This window comes from Oncorhynchus tshawytscha, linkage group LG10 (assembly GCF_018296145.1).
Source record: "Oncorhynchus tshawytscha isolate Ot180627B linkage group LG10, Otsh_v2.0, whole genome shotgun sequence".
Taxonomy (NCBI): domain Eukaryota; kingdom Metazoa; phylum Chordata; class Actinopteri; order Salmoniformes; family Salmonidae; genus Oncorhynchus; species Oncorhynchus tshawytscha.
Genome location: NC_056438.1, coordinates 60,834,382 through 60,852,785, shown reverse-complemented (window position 1 = coordinate 60,852,785; position 18,404 = coordinate 60,834,382). Strand labels below are relative to the sequence as shown.

Sequence of the window (18,404 nt, the reverse complement as noted above, 5' to 3'; positions counted from 1 at the left end):
ATGTCTGTGAATGTGAATGGCATCTTGTAGCTGTAGTCAGACAGGGACTGGGTCTGTCGTGGTGGACTGGACTGTCTTAATCTCCTCACTCATCTTACCGTGTTTTTTTATTTCCTCCTGTCCACCCAGGGACTAAAGGCAGCAGACAACGACCCCACAGCCCCGCCCTACGACTCCCTGCTGGTGTTCGACTACGAGGGCAGTGGTTCCACAGCTGGCTCCCTAAGCTCCCTCAACTCCTCCAGCAGCGGAGGGGACCAGGACTACGATTACCTCAACGACTGGGGCCCTCGCTTCAGAAAACTGGCAGACATGTACGGAGGGAGCGATGACTAGGAGACAAGACCTACAAAAAAACAAGTTGACAAAGAATGGTGAACCCAGGAAAGTAGAAAATATATTTTGTTTTCCTCTCGATGGACGTGGACAGGTTCTGATTACCGATATTCCCCTGACCGAGTGGTGACAGGAACAATGACAGAAAAGTACAAAAAATTACAGCATAATTTCAAAATATTTTCAAAAACAACCAATCTAGGCTTATTGTTGTAGTCTACGCATACATATGCTTGTTGAAGGCTTAGGCATACGCTGAAATGTGGTCCATGGTTTTGGAGAAGGGGAGGGAACATTGGTGAACTGTCACTGTTTGGATCGTTGATATTGAGAGCGCTCAGTTACACTTGAATTTCACAGTACAGAAGCACTGGGATATAATGTGCCTTTTTGTACATTTTTTGGGGATCTGAATGATTAGTTTTATGTTCAAGGCTTTAATGGTACTGACTTTTGGAGTGATTTCAAAACATTAAGTATGTTAAACTATGGTATGCTTCTTCATGCTTTTTTGGTTACACAATACTGCTGTTTGTTGGACAATGATTATTTAAGTGAATTACCAAGAGGAAGAGATGATGAAGGATCCTTTGTTAACCTGGATGGGCAGAAACAACTGAGAACAGCACTGTACAGTATGCTAGAATTTTGGACTTTTTTCACTAAAACATATAACTTATGCAGCTGGTTGCAAATAAAGGGAGTCATAAATGATACTTTTGTAGCGGAATACGTTTTTTTCTTTTTTTCTGAAGTGGTGTAGTACTTTACAAAAACAGCAACTGTTTATTTTCTTCTAATCCATGTACACTTCATTTGCCTTGGTCATCATCTGGTACTTTCAACTTTTTCTTCACTGTAAAGAAAATGTGTACATAATGTTTTTTTCTTTTTTTCTTTTGATGTAGTCTATGAAGCAGTGCAAAAAGTTCTGAACTTGTAAATGTATCATTTGGACTACAAATTAAAGGTTTTGCATGTTTTTATCTTTTCACGATAACAAAAATGATGAAAAAATGTTATTTACAAAGCAAAAAAATTAAAACCAGGTGACATTACATGTGTAGAAGATAAGTTAAGAAAGTATTTTGTAAAAAATGAAGAAACAACGGAACAAAAAAAAATGAAAAAATTGCTATCTTGTCAGCACAACTGTTTGAATTTGTACCAAAAAAAGGGTGTGGGTGGGGTGTTGTGGTACCCACCGTTGGCACTAATTAATAAATCAGCTTTAAGACTGGGAAAGGTTTTTGTCTGAAGCTTTGTGGATAATCGTATGTACTGGAATACAAATGATACATCTGACCCCAACAATCCGAATAAAATGCTAATTTTGAAGCTAACGATTGTCTCTTTATTTCTTGATTCCTCAAACTCAGCATAGTTTCTTATGAATAACAACCACTTTTACAAGAAAAGTAGCTATTGACCAACATTTGATTGTATCTTTTTCTACCAAGAGGAGGAATATGTATTTCACGCTTCATTTCTTTTCAGTTTGTTGTAAATGTTTGTTTACAGTAAATACAAGTAGAGATGCATGAGTGTACTTCAGTTTTCTGGTCAATATTCAAAGGGCATTAAACAGATATTCAGATTATCTCATGTCCTCCTCACCAAGTTCAAAAGGTCATCAAGCACATATCAGCTGTTATCTGCCTGGTTCTGGAGTGTACAGCAGTCCAGAGAGGAGCTAACTGACCTAGTAAGAGGAAGGACACTCAGTCAGCAGGGCTCTGCCTTCAGGGGATGTGTATGTATACTGGTCACAAGGGACTGTGGGAAGTAGGGGTGAGAAGAAAAACATGTGAGGAGGAGGACAGAGAGATGGAAGGGTGTCACACTAACTACTGCTCTAGCTATCATGCACATAACATATCTGGATGCTACTGTCACAGACACATCAGTCACAGTGGCAGCCACTGATTGTCTGAATACCCGGGTCGCGAGGTGGTTGGAGTTGTCAACAAAGCAGCATGACAGAAATATGATGGCAAGTTTTGGAACTAGCGGTAGTTTCTTTGAGAAGAAAAATAAAGCAATCTGTGCCTTTGAACAACAGCATAAATACACTCATTTCAATTTTGTATGTCAAAAGCTGAATGACCACTGCTGCACAGTGGTTTTGAACAGATTAGATCATACTATTTAGAATGAGCAGCCAGCCCAGGAATGAGCAAGTGCACCAGGGAGAATGCAACAAGTAGCACGCAGATGCAATAAGTTACCACACATTATCTACCTGGGGATAGCTAGCTGTCTTAAAGCATGATATGTGCTAGCCATGTTAACTATCATTCAGAAATAACTTAATATTTCCGAGCTAGATATTAGTTTAGAAGGTCTTGGTATTGGCATGGGAGCTAACTAGCTAGCAAGTTACCAGCTAACTATAGCTAGCTACTTAAAGGTAGATAACTGGTTAATATGATCCCAAAAATCTACCAAACTATTTCTCAAAATTGATGTAGCTGGCTACTGATTTTGATCATGCTTTGTGATACATCGTGTTTTATGCTGTTTTAGTCCACACCACATGTCGCCCTGTCACCTACAGTATAACCTGATGAATACATGGGGGGGAAACAATTGGCCATGCTTTTCTGTCCGGTGGATTGGACACAGGTGGATTGGACACGCCTCATGAGTTCAGACTAATTAGATGGTAGTTGGCTGTGAAGTCCTGCCATGAAAATTGTTGGTCTTTTGAGGTTGAGGTAATTATTCCCTGATTTGTAACTGGTAACTGCTCTGTGTTCGCTTATTGCAAGTCTTATCTCAGATATATTAATTATTACAACTTCATTAGGAAACAAAACATAAGGAACACCTTCCTAATATTGAGTTTCACCCCCTTTTTCACTAAGAACAGCCTCAATTCATCAGGGCATGGACTCTAAAAGGTGTTTCCCTAGAAAGCCAGAACCTAGGAAGAAACCTAGAGAGGAACCAGGCTTTTAGGGTGGTGGCCAGTCTTCTTCTGGCTGTGCCGGGTGGAGATTATAACAGAACATGGCCAAGATGTTCAAATGCTCATAGATGACCAGCAGGGTCAAATAATAATAATCACAGTGGTTGTTGAGGGTGCAACAGGTCAGCACCTCAGGAGTAAATGTCAGTTGGCTTTTCATAGCCGATCATTCAGAGTATCTCTACCGCTCCTGCTGTCTCTAGAGAGTTGAAAACAGCAGGTCTGGGACAGGTAGCACATCCGGTGAACAGGTCAGGGTTCCATAACCGCAGGCAGAACAGTTGAAACTGGAGCAGTAGCATGGCCAGGTGGACTGGGGACAGCAAGGACTCATCAGGCCAGGTAGTCCTGAGGCATGGTCCTAGGGCTCAGGTCCTCCTCCAAGAGAGAGAAAGAATGAGAGAAAGAGAGAAAGAAAGAGAGACAAAGAGAGAATTAGAGAGAGAATTAGAGAGAGCATACTGTACTTAAATTCACACAGGACACTGGATAAGACAGGAGAAATACCTCAGATATAACAGACTGACCCTAGCCCTATGACTAGCTAACTCACATATCCAACAATTCCTTTGAAGTAAATTATATTTAAATTTCCTAGGAAGTAGCGGTAAAGTGCTTAGCTATAGCTGAGTCAGATTTGGTTTAGCATCCTTTAACATTGAGGTTTTCAATTTCAGACATCAGTTTTTTATATTGTGGTGTCTTTTTTGTGTGTTAACATTCAGATTTAATCTCAGAAACGCAGAAACAGATGTGGTTGATGGTGACTCACTCATTCAATGAAAAAATATTGTTATGCCTTGCACTTTACCAAACAATGGAGGCTCATGCCAAAAGCAGACTGACATACTAGCTAGTCGCTTTGATGACCTAGTAATGATCAAGATTTGCTCTGAGTTGATATGATATAAGCTTTCTGCTTTAACCTTTTACTTCAGTGGGCTAAATAAGGGTCACACAGTGTTTCTTGGTAGTCTTATTAAACAAATCTACTTTGAAACAAAAGTATACACCTCAGACACATGGTTATGGGCTTACAGAAAATAATTGAGTTGAAATGTATTCAATATTGAGTTTGCATCACAATATTTATTACACTTTATATACATCACAGAAGAGTGGAATATAACAAAACGTTTTGACATAGAAACACCATTTTTTTCGCCATTGAAAAAAATGTATGTTTATTAATTATGAAATTATATATATAAACCTATATGTATATATTTTTAGTGAGTATATCAACCTTAATATTGCAGAAAGAGTGTGGCTTCTATCAATATAATTGCCTGCGTCATTTCCAATCCCCCATATATTTTTGCGTAAATATATACAGTCTATTATTTGAATTATATATATATTTTCAATATATTTTCCTTCTTTATTATTTTGTTCTAACCCTACCACCTCTCCCCTAATTGGAGTAAACAAATGGGCAACAATACATAAGCTTCTACTTCCAGCTTATATATATACACATTTTACAGACACGGTATATTTGACATTAGTTATCTTCTTTTGTTTGTCTGTTTTTAGTCCCACCCTTCAGCTGCCCTCAAGCCATCTATCCCTGAAGACCATCCAGTTTTGATTTCTAATTGCCATATATTTTTCAACTCTGCTGTGATGTTTCTGAACCTTCTGTGATAGTTCTGAACCTTTCTATTCTCATAGTTTCTACAGATTGTAAAGGAAAGATAAACACCTTTGCTAAGAGTATTATTCTATTATTGATCGATTGACTATTACTTGTTAAATCACCCAGCAGTTATATTTGCTGTCAGAGTCTATCTAAAAGATAGCGAAGAAGTCAGGCGCAGGACACAGATAAGAGTAACAATCACTGATTTACTCAATCCAAAACGTAACAAAATCCCGTTCCATAAAAGGACAAAACAGGACTCAAAATCCGACACACCAGAATACACAAAACAGAAAGGGAAACCAGAGGGTTAAATAAGGAACATAATTATGAGATGGGAACCAGGTGTGTAAACAGACAATACAAAAGGAAAAATGAATCATGGATCAGTGGCGGCTAGAAAGCCGGTGACCTCGACCGCCGAACGCCGCCCGAACAAGGAGAGGGAACAACTTCGGTGGAAGTCGTGACATTTGCAGAGTTAGCTCCAGCTAAATGTTGCAATTCTTCAGCCATTCCTGAACCTGTGACCAAAAGCAAGCTACATATGGCAGTACCAAAACAAGTGATCGAATGATTCTGTCTCTTCACAGCAAAATCTGCATAGCTGAGATGGTTGTATCCCCAAATACACTATAAATACAAAAGTACAGTACCAGTCAAAAGTTTGAACACACCAACTCATTCAAGGGTTTTTCTTTATTTGTACTATTTTCTACATTATAGAATAATAGTGAAGACATCAAAACAATGAATTCTTCATTGTAGCCACCATTGACCTTGATGACAGCTTTGCACACTCTTGGAATTCTCTCAACCAGCTTCACCTGGAATACTTTTCCAACAGTCTTGAATGAGTTACCACATATGTTGAGCACTTCTTGGCTACTTTTCCTTCACTCTGCGGTCCAACTCATCCCAAACCATCTCACTTGGGTTGAGGTCGGGTGATTGTGGAGGCCAGGTCTTCTGATGCAGCACTCCATCACTATCCTTCTTGGTCAGATGGGATGGTGTATCGCTGCAGAATGCTGTGGTAGCCATGCTGGTTAAGTGTTCCTTGAATTCTAAATAAATCACAGACATTGTCACCAGCAAAGCATCCTCACACCATCACACCTCCTCCTCCATGCTTCAGGAAGTGTTTGTCAGGAGCTTCATGAAATGGGTTTCCATGGCCGATCACCAAGCGCAATGCCAAGTTTCGGCTGGAGTGGTGTAAAGCTCGCCACCACTGGACTCTGGAGTGATGAATCACGCTTCACCATCTGGCAGTCCAACGGACTAATCTGGGTTTGGCAGATGCCAGGAGAACGTTACTTGCCCAAATGCAAAGTGTCAATTGTAAAGTTTGGTGGAGGAGGAATAATGGTCTGGGACTGATTTTCATGGATTGGTTAAGGCCCCTTAGTTGCAGTGAAGGAAAATCTTAACTCTACAGAATGTAATGACATTTTAGACGATTCTGTGCTTCCAACTTTGTGGCAATATTTTGGGGAACGCATTTTCCTGTTCCAGCATGACAACCCCATCAAACAACTTTGGGATGAATTGGAATGCCAACTGTGAGCCAGGCCTAATCACCCAACATCAGTGCCCGACCTCACTAATGCTCTTGTGGCTGAATGGAAACAAGTCCCCACAGCAATGTGCTAACATCTAGTGGAAAGCCTTCCCAGGAGAGTTGAGGCTGTTATAGCAGCAAAGGGGGACCAACTCCAATGCCCATGATCTTGGAATGAGATGTTCGACGAGCAGGTGTCCACATACTTTTGGTCATGTAGTGTATATAACATTATATTGGTTGCAAGAATTTGGTATAATAATTTAAAAACTAGAAGTTTCGAATCCGGTGCCGTTTTGTGTATCAGTTCATAAACTATGTGCCATGGAATTGGTTCATCGAAAATCTCTTCCCAACTATTTTGCAACCTGTATGGCGCAGCTGCCAAATGTTTGGGCTATAAATGACACTGGTATACTTTTTTTATTTACCACAATTTTCTTTAACCAATTTTGGTATTTAATGCAGGGCCGACAGACAAGTTCCATACCTTCTCACCCTTCCATTTGCCTCCTCCATTTTTGCAATAATTCTGCAATCAGTTGGTTTGAAATTTGGTTAAAGCAGACCATTCCATGTATTTTTGTTAATTGCATGTGTGACATAACTCCCCCAGTTCCATTTATGATAGAGTTGACAAAGATTATTCTTTTTTAAATGTTTTATCCAAAAATAATATATTTTTAATCAATTACTATATTTGAGTTAAAACATAATATTTGTTGTTATGTTTGTTCTGTCTTTTCTGGTAGATTAAACTGAAATTGCAACCAGCTTTCTATGGCTTGATTTAAAAATAGCAATATTTTAGACATTATTACATTTTCTAATAACTGAAAGTTAGAGGTTGTAATCTGAATAAAGGGAAAAAGGCCAATCTTAAACACAGGTGAGCCATTCTTACTAATCAGCTAGAGAAGCAATTTGCATTTAAGTATGGCTTTTGTATGACTGAAGCCTTTAGTGAGAGGTCCAATGCTTTAATATTTAATAATTTCTGCTTTCCGAGTTCATATTCATTACAGAAATAGGCCCTTTTTATTTTGTCTGGCTTTCCATTGGAAACATTTTGACAAATATTAATAACATTCCACCCATAAGGCCACTACGTCATTTGACAGCAGGAAAGGTTGATCTGAGAAGACAGTTCACATCCTCCTCTAAAACCATTAGTGAAGGTAGATAGTATAATTTTCTGTTCCATATGTTCCAATAAAGGTACATGGTTCAACCCACACCCAAACATAGTAAAGGTACATGGTTCAACCCCCACACAAACATAGTAGAGGTACATGGTTCAACCCACACCCAAACGTAGTAAAGGTACATGGTTCAACCCCCACCCAAACGTAGTAAAGGTACATGGTCCAACCCACACCCAAACGTAGTAAAGGTACATGGTTCAACCCCCACCCAAACGTAGTAAAGGTACATGGTCCAACCCACACCCAAACGTAGTAAAGGTACATGGTTCAACCCCCACCCAAACGTAGTAAAGGTACATGGTTCAACCCAAACCCAAATGTAGTAAAGGTACATGGTTCAACCCACACCCAAACGTAGTAAAGGTACATGGTTCAACCCACACCCAAATGTGCTTTAGACAACCAGATTACAGTTTCCCCCTTTCCGTGCTGTGCTGTATAGGTCCCAGTACAGGAAACCGTTCAGGATGTATTCTCCATCGCTACTCTCATCTACAGGCACTCCTCCTCCTCCACCCATCGGCTTAATGTACAGATCGCTCCAATAGATGGTTTCAAATCAGAGCATTACTTAAGTCCTGTTTCTTTCATTTTTTTACCCCCATCAGAGGTAGGGAGAGAGGGAGGAAGGGAGGGAGAGAGAGAATAATTTGTATTCTGACGCTGCACTTCAATTTCACAACAAGGTCAAGGATTATCCCCAGAGGAATGCAGGGCAATCTCAGTCAGAGAGCTAGAGACATGTGAAGGCTGCTCCTTCACTGCTTCCACAGGCACTCCCTCCAACATACTGTAGTATATGGGTACAGCCATGGGAGTATTATAACTGAGCCATGTCTTGTAGTCAAGCTAAAGCTGGACACAGATCCAATTGACCAAACAACAAATAGGATATCACTCTGGTTATTTCATATATGATGATATTGGAGTTGGAGTGAGTGTCATATAATGTAGGAGTTACAGTAGTATCAATGTGTTTATGGAATTCTCATTTCCAGAAATAGGGAACAGCTATGGGTAATGCAATAAAAAGAACATAAATGGGTAATGTATTTTCTGCATTTGATTGTGTTATGATGTGCCAAAAATGCAGAAGCAAATTAAATGTATTTGAAGGAATATTTAATTTTCACATCTTATCTGACATTGAATTGAGTATTATTTGCTCAAGCAATTCATGTTAATGACAGTGATGTGTTAAATATATGAGGTGTTGTGTTGAAATGAATGAATGAATAAATGACAAACCGGTTAAGAAATGCACAATAATCTATAAATATAGTTATTTATTTGCTACTATTTTTAGCTAATGTACTTAAATACCTACTAAAACCTGGATTCATGTAATATTTGCTCTTTTTCCATTTATGAATGTGACAGTAAAGATCTGCCAACACTTTTCACTGTGTTGTCTTCGCACATTAGGACACAATATCTACCTCGTTACATGTCAAGGGATTTCTATTTAAGTTAAGATAATTGGGCTAAGCACTAGCTCCAAATACACAGGGAAATACTGCATGCACTCATTCCAACCTGCTCTCCAAAGACCATCATTTTGGTGGATTGGATGGGTCTATTACTAAGGGGTCCCCTGTATAAGCCAATACAACAACATTCAAAACCCCCTTGACCATCCTAGCTCAGCTGTAATGAGAGAGAGAGAGAGAGAGAGAGAGAGACCCATCCTAGCTCAGCTGTAATGAGAGAGAGAGAGAGAGAGAGACCCATTCTAGCTCAGCTGTAATGAGAGAGAGAGAGAGAGAGAGAGAGAGAGAGAGAGAGAGAAAGAGACCCATTCTAGCTCAGCTGTAATGAGAAAGATAGAGCTACCCTGGACTATCCTAGCTCAGCTGTAATGAGAGAGAGAGAGAGAGAGAGAGAGAGAGAGACCCATTCTAGCTCAGCTGTAATGAGAGAGAGAGAGAGAGAGAGAGAGAGAGAGAGAGAGAAAGACCCATTCTAGCTCAGCTGTAATGAGAAAGATAGAGAGAGAGAGAGAGAGAGAGAGAGAGAGAGAGAGAGACCCATTCTAGCTCAGCTGTAATGAGAAAGATAGAGCTACCCTGGACTATCCTAGCTCGGGTGTAGAAGAGGTACCCTTTCTCTGGCTTTGCCTCTGTCTGGATGGATGAATGAATGTCACAGCCATGGTCACAGTCACAGTGTCGTGGGTCCCAGGCTCAGAATGGGGACTGTCACGGGGTGTGCAGAATACAGAAGGAGTCAGATGCAAACCAGCTGCTAAACTATGCAGCCTGTGACCTTTGGTGGACCTAGAAATAACTTTCAACATAAAATCCAAGCCCTGCAAGCAGAGTGTACTTATTTCAGGGCACATCCCACGCCATGCCGGCGGCCCCTCCCGGTGCCATCCAATGAATAAGCAAGTGTGTTACAGCTCACCGTTCATACGTATCTAACCCGGAGCGCTACATATTTAATTTGTTTCTGTATCTACCCATTTGTTCATGAGGCATCAATCAAATAGCCCGAGCCTTAGCATAACCCTGTTGTGATTCTTCATTGTTAAAACTATTCATCAAAATAGTGTGAAAACAGCTGAGGATGCTAGTCCATGGAATAATAGAGAGAATAAGAAGATAGACAGAATAAGAAGATACAAATAAGAAGATAGACAGATGTTTTAATTACTGTGTATCTACTAATTCATATGCGGTGTCACTCATTTCAGCATTGTCCTATTGTTTTGTTACAGTGCTAATTATTAGTCACAGGACCAATAACTGTGAATGCTAACCCAATGGAGTATTATAATAATCCACATGGAGTACAACCGTGTCACTGTGGTCACGAAATGGTGTGCACTGAGATGAAAACTATTAATTATATTTCTTTCATATGATGCATATCAGCCTGAGACTGTGATTTCCGGCTGTGTGTAGCTATCTGAACATTCAATGTCACTTTCTGCCGAGACCGAATAGGACTATTTCTCATCCCTGCTGCGAGTTGAAATGTTTCAAACAGGACATGTAATCATAGGACACATACATACACATACATTCATAGGGGCTTTCATGCAGACAGTGGATCAGGTGTTTTTCTGACACTCTTGCTTTATGTTTTTTTTTTCTGTCTGGAAAATATAGAAAAAAGGCTTTCATCCTGTTTGTAGGCTAAAAAGGCCAAGATTGCCAAGTAAAAGTAACTGAATGAAGATCAGGGTTAATAATGAAGATTAAGACCCAGATGCATATTTGCTTCCCTATGCAATCACAGAAATGTTGAATCTCTGCTGTGCAATACATTTTTGAAAAATAGGAAATCGCTAAGTTTCGTTGTAGTGTGTGAATTTATATGTGCTATTAAATGAGTAAACACTTGACATTTCATCAGAATTGCATCATTAAGGTTTTATTTCCCTATGGCTACATCCATTTAATGGCTGAAGAGAAATCACTCCCTCTCTCTCTCTCTCGAAGAGAAAAGTGTTTTCCAAATGTTTGTTAAAGTCTTGTCCTTTTAAGTGTGAGATTGTGCTGGAAGGCTAATACATTTGCTAAAGGCTATATGGCCATGGATCAATGTGCTGCTGATTATACAATGGGATGATTGTATTATTGTCTATAGCTATGGATAAAAAAAGCGGCCAGTGGGTCAGCTTTACTGTCTGATGGCTTTATTGTAGTTAGCCATTTTTATGGATCACTGTGGGGTAGAGTGACCAGCTAACAGCGACACGGGAACACAACTCACCACCGCAGTCCAAAGAACTGTCCGGGTTTCATTCAACCATGGTATTATGGAAGAAATGAATTTGTTCAAAACTGTTCAACTATTGTCTTTCTCTCTATAAGTCAACTAATCACCACATGTTATACACTGCAGTGCTAGCTACCTGTATCTTGTGCTTTCAGTACTGGAGTCATTCTCTAATCCTTTGATTGGGTGGACAACATGTCAGTTCATGCTGCAAGAGCTATGCGGAAGTTGTTATAGTTTCTGTGTAAGTCTACGAAAGGGGGTTAGAACCATGAGCCTCCTAGGTTTTGTATTGAAGTCAATGTACCCAGAGGAGGACGAAAGCTAGTTGTCCTCTGGCTACACAATGGTGCCACCCTTCAGAATGCTGCTGAGGCTACTGTGGACCTTCATTGCAAAAAAGTGTGTTTTAATCAATTATCTGGTGTGTATATTTAGTATATTTTTATCTAAAAATAAAACTTATTTTCATGAAATTTACTGAGGAGGATGGTCCTCCCCTTCCTCCTCTGAGGAGGCTCCACTGGTGTTCATGACAAGTTGTGAATTACAGTATACTAGCCAAGAGGTTAGTGTTGAGCCAGTAACCGAAAATCTGTCAATCTGCCCTTGAGCAGACCCAAATTGCTCCAGGGTTGTTGTCAACCATGGCTAATACCTGGCTGTGACCCCAGTCTATGAGTGTGTCTCAGGGGGAGTGGGACATGCAAAAATACTTTTTAATTTCACACCACACAAATGTACAAATTACATATGTGTACATGTGTGAAACAGGACTGATATGAGCTCCCCATATTGGACTTGAATGTTGAATGGTCAGTTGAAAGGTCAAACTCAGCTCCAAAGTATAAACTGAATTGCCTTCATATGGTGTAAATATAGGAATGGCTGAGGTGATACCAAAGATGGACAGACACCCAGCCAATGACACGTTGACACACAGACAGACAGACGCCTCTTCCTATACTCAGACTACACGCTGCGCATAGGGCCCTGAGGCCGGTAGGGGGCCCCTAACCAACAAAAGTTTTTAGGAACTGAGTTAGGGTCTCAACTTACTGTTGAGAGTTGGAAAAGTAGAATACACATGGTGCAATTTAGTAGCGCATCAGCAGTTTTCCTGTTGTTATGTCAATCACTCAGCTAACATTTTTTGGAATGCTAGGGAAGGTAGTCTAGCCAGCTATCTAAATTTTGTTGTAGGCCTAAACATAACTACATTACCGACAGGGCACACAGGGCATTTGCTTAGGGCCCCTGACCTCCAGGGGGCTCCATTGATGTCACATCTTCTCCTGCATCTCCCCTCCGGCGTACGACGTCGCCAGAATACTAACCACCGGTCCTGGGATCCATCATTACGCACACCTGCCACTCATCATTACACGCACCTGTTAATCATTATGATTCACACCTGGACTTCATTTCTTCATTATTTCCTCCCCTTTATATGTCACTCCCATATGTTTTCTCACCAGTATATGCTTATGCCCTTTGGCTTAGCCAATGCTCCGTCATTGTTCCAGGCATTCGTCAATGAGGTGTTCAGGGACATGCTCGGACGACAGGTGATTGTATACATCGATGACATCCTGATCTTCTCGAACAACCTGAAAGATCACATCACCCACGTTCGAGCAGTCCTGAAACGCCTCATGGTCAATCACCTGTTCATCAAGCCGGAGAAGTGCCAATTCCACCAGAGGGCTGTATCCTTCCTGGGTTACTAAATCAGCCCTCAGGGAGTGAGGATGGAGGACAAGAAGGTAGATGTGGTAAGGTCATGGCCAGTCCCAACCACCATCAAAGGGTTACAATGGTTTCTGGGGTTTGTCAACTTCTACAGCCGCTTCATCAGGAACTTCAGCGCCGTTGTCGCCTCTCTCACCTCCCTCCTCAAGGGTGGTCCTCGTAGGTTGGTGGGGTCTCCAGCAGCCGATGAGGCCTTTTGTCTCCTCAAGAGGTGTTTCACTTCTGCCTCCTTGCTAAAACACCCAGATCCCATGCTCCAAGAAACTGTCCTCCGCAGAGAGGAATTACAACATCTGTGATTGGGAGCTTCTGGAGGGGAAGTTGGTATTAGAGGAGTGAATACACTGGCTGGAGGGCGCCAAGGAACCATTCGTCCTCCCCACCGACCATCGGAAACTAGAATACACCAGGTTCAACTTCACGCTTCACGCTATCACCCAGGTTCTAAGAACATCAAGGCCGATGCTCTATCCCGCAGCTACAATTCAGAAAAGGTTCCTGTCCAGAGGGCACCCATAATACTATCCTCCCGAGTCGTGGGTCCAGTGGTTTGGGACGTAGATTTGGACATCCGCAAGGCTCTAGAGAGGGAGCCTGCACGCCGGAATTGTCCTCCTGAGCACATCTACATTCCCACAGGGATAAGGGATTGGCTGCTGACCTGGGCACACAGATGTTGTCGCTGGACATCCAGGTATTTCTCGCACCATCCACTCCATCGCTGAGAAGTACTGGTGGCCCACCTTTGTGCAGGATGTCACTCGGTATGTCAACTCCTGTTCCGTATGTGCTCAAACCAAGTCCCCCGGAATGTTCCAGCAGGGACGCTCCTGCCGCTTCCCGTGCCTCAGCGACCTTGGTCACATCTATCCATTGACTTTGTAACTGATCTTCCCCCCTCTGATGGTTTCACCACCATTCCAGTAGTAGTGGATAGATTTTCCAAGCCATGTAGATTAATCCCTCTTCCTGGTCTCCCCACTGCTCTCCAGGTCACTGAGGCACTCTTCCAGCAGGTCTTCCGGCATTTTGGCCTTCCGGAGGAAATTGTCTCCGACCGCGGCACCCAATTCACATCACGAGTTTGGATGGCCTTCTTGGAGAAGCTCGGGGTCAGCCTCACTTCCGGGTATCAGCCTCAGTCCAATGGGCAGGTGGGAGAGGATGAACCAGGAGCAGGGGAGGTTCCTGAGGAGTCACTGTCAGGATCGGAAGGGTGAGTGGGCACGATTCCTTCCCTGGGTAGAGTACGCCCAGAACTCTCTACGTCACTCCTCTACTGGGTTGACACCTTCCATTGTGTTTTGAGTTTCCGCTCTGGCCCCGTGGACCCTGGGCCAGACCGCGGCTCCTGCGATATATTAGTGGTTCTGGTGCACGGAGGAGGTGTGGAGCGATGCGCACGTGAGATTCCAGCACACCGTGCATCGTCAGAAGGGACAGGCAGTAAGACCCCTGTGTTGCATCCTGGAGACGGCGTCTGGCTCTCTACCAGGAACCTCCCACTCCACCTTCCCTGCAAGAAACTGAGCCCCCAGTTTGTGAGGCCATTCAAGGTCATCCGAAGGGTCAACGAGGTGACATGCAGGTTACAACTACCCAGTCACTATCGCATCTCACCTTCTTTTCATGTCTCCCTTCTCAGGCCAGTGGTTCCTGATCCCCCAGCTGATACTGTCCCCCACAACACACCCCAAACCACCCCCACGGACATTGAGGGGACCCCAACATCATCCGTGATTTTCACCTTCGCCGCCTGGACCGATCGGCTCCTCGGGGTCGTCCCTCTGGTCGGCATCGTCCTGCGGCTGGAGCCGAGCATCAGGGGGAGGCACTGTCACATCTTCTTCTCCTCCCCTTCGGCGTACAACGTTGCCAGAATACTAACCACCAGTCCTGAGATTCATCATGATTATGTGCACCTGTTAATCGTTATGTTTCACACCTGGACTTCATTACATTAATTATTTCCTCCCCTTTATATGTCACTCACTTACGTTTTCTCACCAGTTGGTATTGTTCTTGTCTAGCCTTATGGACTTGTCTCATTACTGGTTTTGTGGTTTTGTTAAACGTTTCACCTGCACCTGCTTCCCGACTCACAGCTAAGTTAATTACAATTCATTTTGTTAGTCACTCTCACACAGATATTGAATGAACATAGCATAAGTCATGGCAAAATGTGTAGAATTGCAGGAAATTAGCTTTAAAATTGCAACATTTTCTCTACTCCCCAAAGCAAAATGGCAAAAACATGGCAAAAAAACTATCCACTGCCAAGAGGGGGGCAGTCCTAAAACGCTTTGCCGGCGAAGTGGGGGGGGGGACTCTGAACATATCTCACTTAGGGCCCCCAAAAGTATAGAGGCACTGCATACAGATACAATCCCTTTTCCTCCTCTCTGGCCTCTGGGTCATACATTCAGTAGGAAAAAAGTGGACTGATTCAATAAAATGTTAGAACACGTAGTTCATGCCAATCTGATGTTGCCCCGGTGATCATCTGAGGTGTAAAACAGATTTCCACAGTGACTGGATTTCACAGTTCCCAATCTTGGCGGACTAATCTTTCTCTAGGCCATAGTTTTTACAAATGCCTTTTCCCTTAGTTTGACCTTTTTTTACACTCAATTCTAAGTGCAAAGTAGCATCAAATGCACTGTGGCTCATTGCTAGTGTCTACAACACTCTCTGCAGCTGGAACTTCACAAGCCATGTCCTTTTTATGTTGAAAGTTATATGAATAAAAAATGTCACACATTTCCTCAGGGGGCATGTCAGTAGGAGGGTGCATCAGAGTTTGTCGCCATGCTAACTTGGACTCCTTGGTTATTTTGTATAATTTCTTACTGTCTGTCGCAAAGGAGACAATATCATTGCTTTAAATCAAGTGTGTGACGGAATATACTTGAAAAAAACACTTAAAGTACCAGTCAAAGGTTTGGACACACCTACTCATTCAAGGGTTTTAATTTATTTGTACTATTTTCTACATTGAAGAATAATATTGAAGACATCAACACGATGAAATAACACATATGGAATCGTGTAGTAACCAAAAAAAGTGTTAAACAAATCAAAATACATTTTATATTTGAGATTCTTAAAAAAGTAGCCACCCTTTGCCTTGATAACAGCTTTGCACAATCTTGGCATTCTATCAACCAGCTTCACCTGGAATGCTTTTCCAACAGTCTTGAAGGAGTTCGTACATATGCTGAGCACTTGTTGGCTGCTTTTCCTTCACTCTGCAGTCCAACTCATCCCAAACCATCTCAATTGGGTTGAGGTCAGGTGATTGTGGAGGCCAGGTCATCTGATGCAGCGCTCCATCACTCTCCTTCTTTGTCAAATAGCTGTCAAGACTTCTGCCGAAGTCGTTGCCTCTCCTTGTTCGGGCGGTGCTCGGCGTTCAACGTCACAGGCCTACTAGTCATCATTGATCCATTTTTCATTTTCCATTGGTTTTGTCTTGTCTTCCCACACACCTGTTTTCAATCCCATTCATTACCTGTTGTGTATTTAACCCTCTGTTTCCCCTCATGTCTTTGTCAGAGATTGTTTTATTGTCAGTGTTGTTTATTTGTTGTATTGGTGCGCGACGGGTCCTCGTACCCATGTTTTTCATGTCTATACTATTTAGTGTTATGGAGCATGTTCTGTGGACAGTTATTAAAAGACTCCATTTACACTCTATTTCAACTCTCCTGCGCCTGACTTCCTTGCCACCTATACACACGGCGCTGACAATAGCCTTTAGCCTGAAGGTGTGTTGGGTCGTTGTCCTGTTGAAAAACAAATGATAATCCCACTAAGCGCAAACCAGATGGGATAGCGTATCGTTGCAGAATGCTGTGGTAGCCATGCTGGTTAAGTGTGTCTTAAATTCTAAATAAATCACTGACAGTGTCACCAGCAAAGCACCCCCCACACCAACACCATCCGCTTCACGGTGGGAAACACACATGCTGAGATCATCCGTTCACTTACTCTGTGTCTCACAAAGACATGGCGGCTGGAACCAAAAATCCTAAATGTGGACTCATCACAACAAAAGACAGATTTCCACCTGTCAAATGTCCATTGCTCGTGTTTCTTGGCCCAAGCAAGTCTATCATCAGATATCGGATGGCCTACTTCTTCATTGCACAAATGAATAACCTCAACCAAATTCCAAAGACTGGTGACATCCAGTGGAAGCGGTAGGAACTGAAAACCAGATCCTAAGAAATATTGTTTGCCAAGGAGAACTCACTGAACAGACAGACCTAAAAAGAAAAACGGTTAGTCCTCGGGGTTTTGCCTGCTACATAATTTCTGTTATATTCACAGACATGATTTAAACACTTTTAGAAACTTTAGAATGTTTTCCATCCAAATCTACTAATAATATGCATATCTTATATTCTTGGCATGAGTAGCAGGAAGTTGAAATTGGGCACGCTATTTATCCAAAAGTGAAAATGCTGCCCCCTATCCCAAAGAGGTTTTAACCAAGATGACTGGGAATATGGCCAAATACAAACAGTGTAGTTATTCCCTCTGTAAGGCAATCAAACACATCAGTACAGAGACAAAGTGGAGTCGCAATTCAACGTCTCAGACATGAGACGTATGTTGCAGGGTCTACAAACAATCACGGACTACAAAGGGAACCCCAGCAACATATCGGACACTGAGGTCTTGCTTCCGGACAAGCTAAACACCTTCTTCGTCCACTTTGAGTATAACATAGTGCCACCAACGCGGCCTGCTACCAAGGACTGTGGACTCTCCTTCTCTATGGCCGACATGAGTAAGACATGTAAAACTTCTTCAGGCTAGGTTCTATTTTTCTCCACTTCCTGTCTGACTGACGTGACCAAAGTAAACTGTCTGTTGCTCAGACCCTGAAGCCAGGATATGCATGTAATGGGTACCATTGGACAGAAGACACTCTGACGTTTGTATAAATGTAAAATATTGTTGAAGACTATAACACAATAGATATGGTAGGAAGAAATCCAACGAACAAACCTAACAAACCAGAATTGTTTTTTTTGAGAACCCATACACTTACAATGGAAAGTATAGGGGCATATCCAAATCCAGCTCCCATATTGCAATTCCTATGGCTTCCACTAGATGTCAACAGTATTTGTTCAAGGTTTCAGGCTTGTTTCTACCAAAACGAGGAAGAATAATGAGTTTTAGTACTGATATACAGAC

The 18,404-nt window shown here is 42.1% G+C and overlaps 1 protein-coding gene across 1 annotated transcript in view; it reads left to right on the top strand.

Annotated features, from left to right (window-relative positions):
• The window catches only part of LOC112260568 (cadherin-2), a 108,627-nt gene extending 106,948 nt beyond the window's left edge, over nt 1–1,679 (top strand). The window contains exon 16 of the mRNA XM_024435793.2: nt 130–1,679. Coding sequence (XP_024291561.1) covers nt 130–336 — 207 coding nt within the window. The 3' untranslated portion in view covers nt 337–1,679. The remainder of the gene's footprint in view (nt 1–129) is intronic.
• The last annotated feature ends 16,725 nt before the right edge of the window (nt 1,680–18,404 follow it).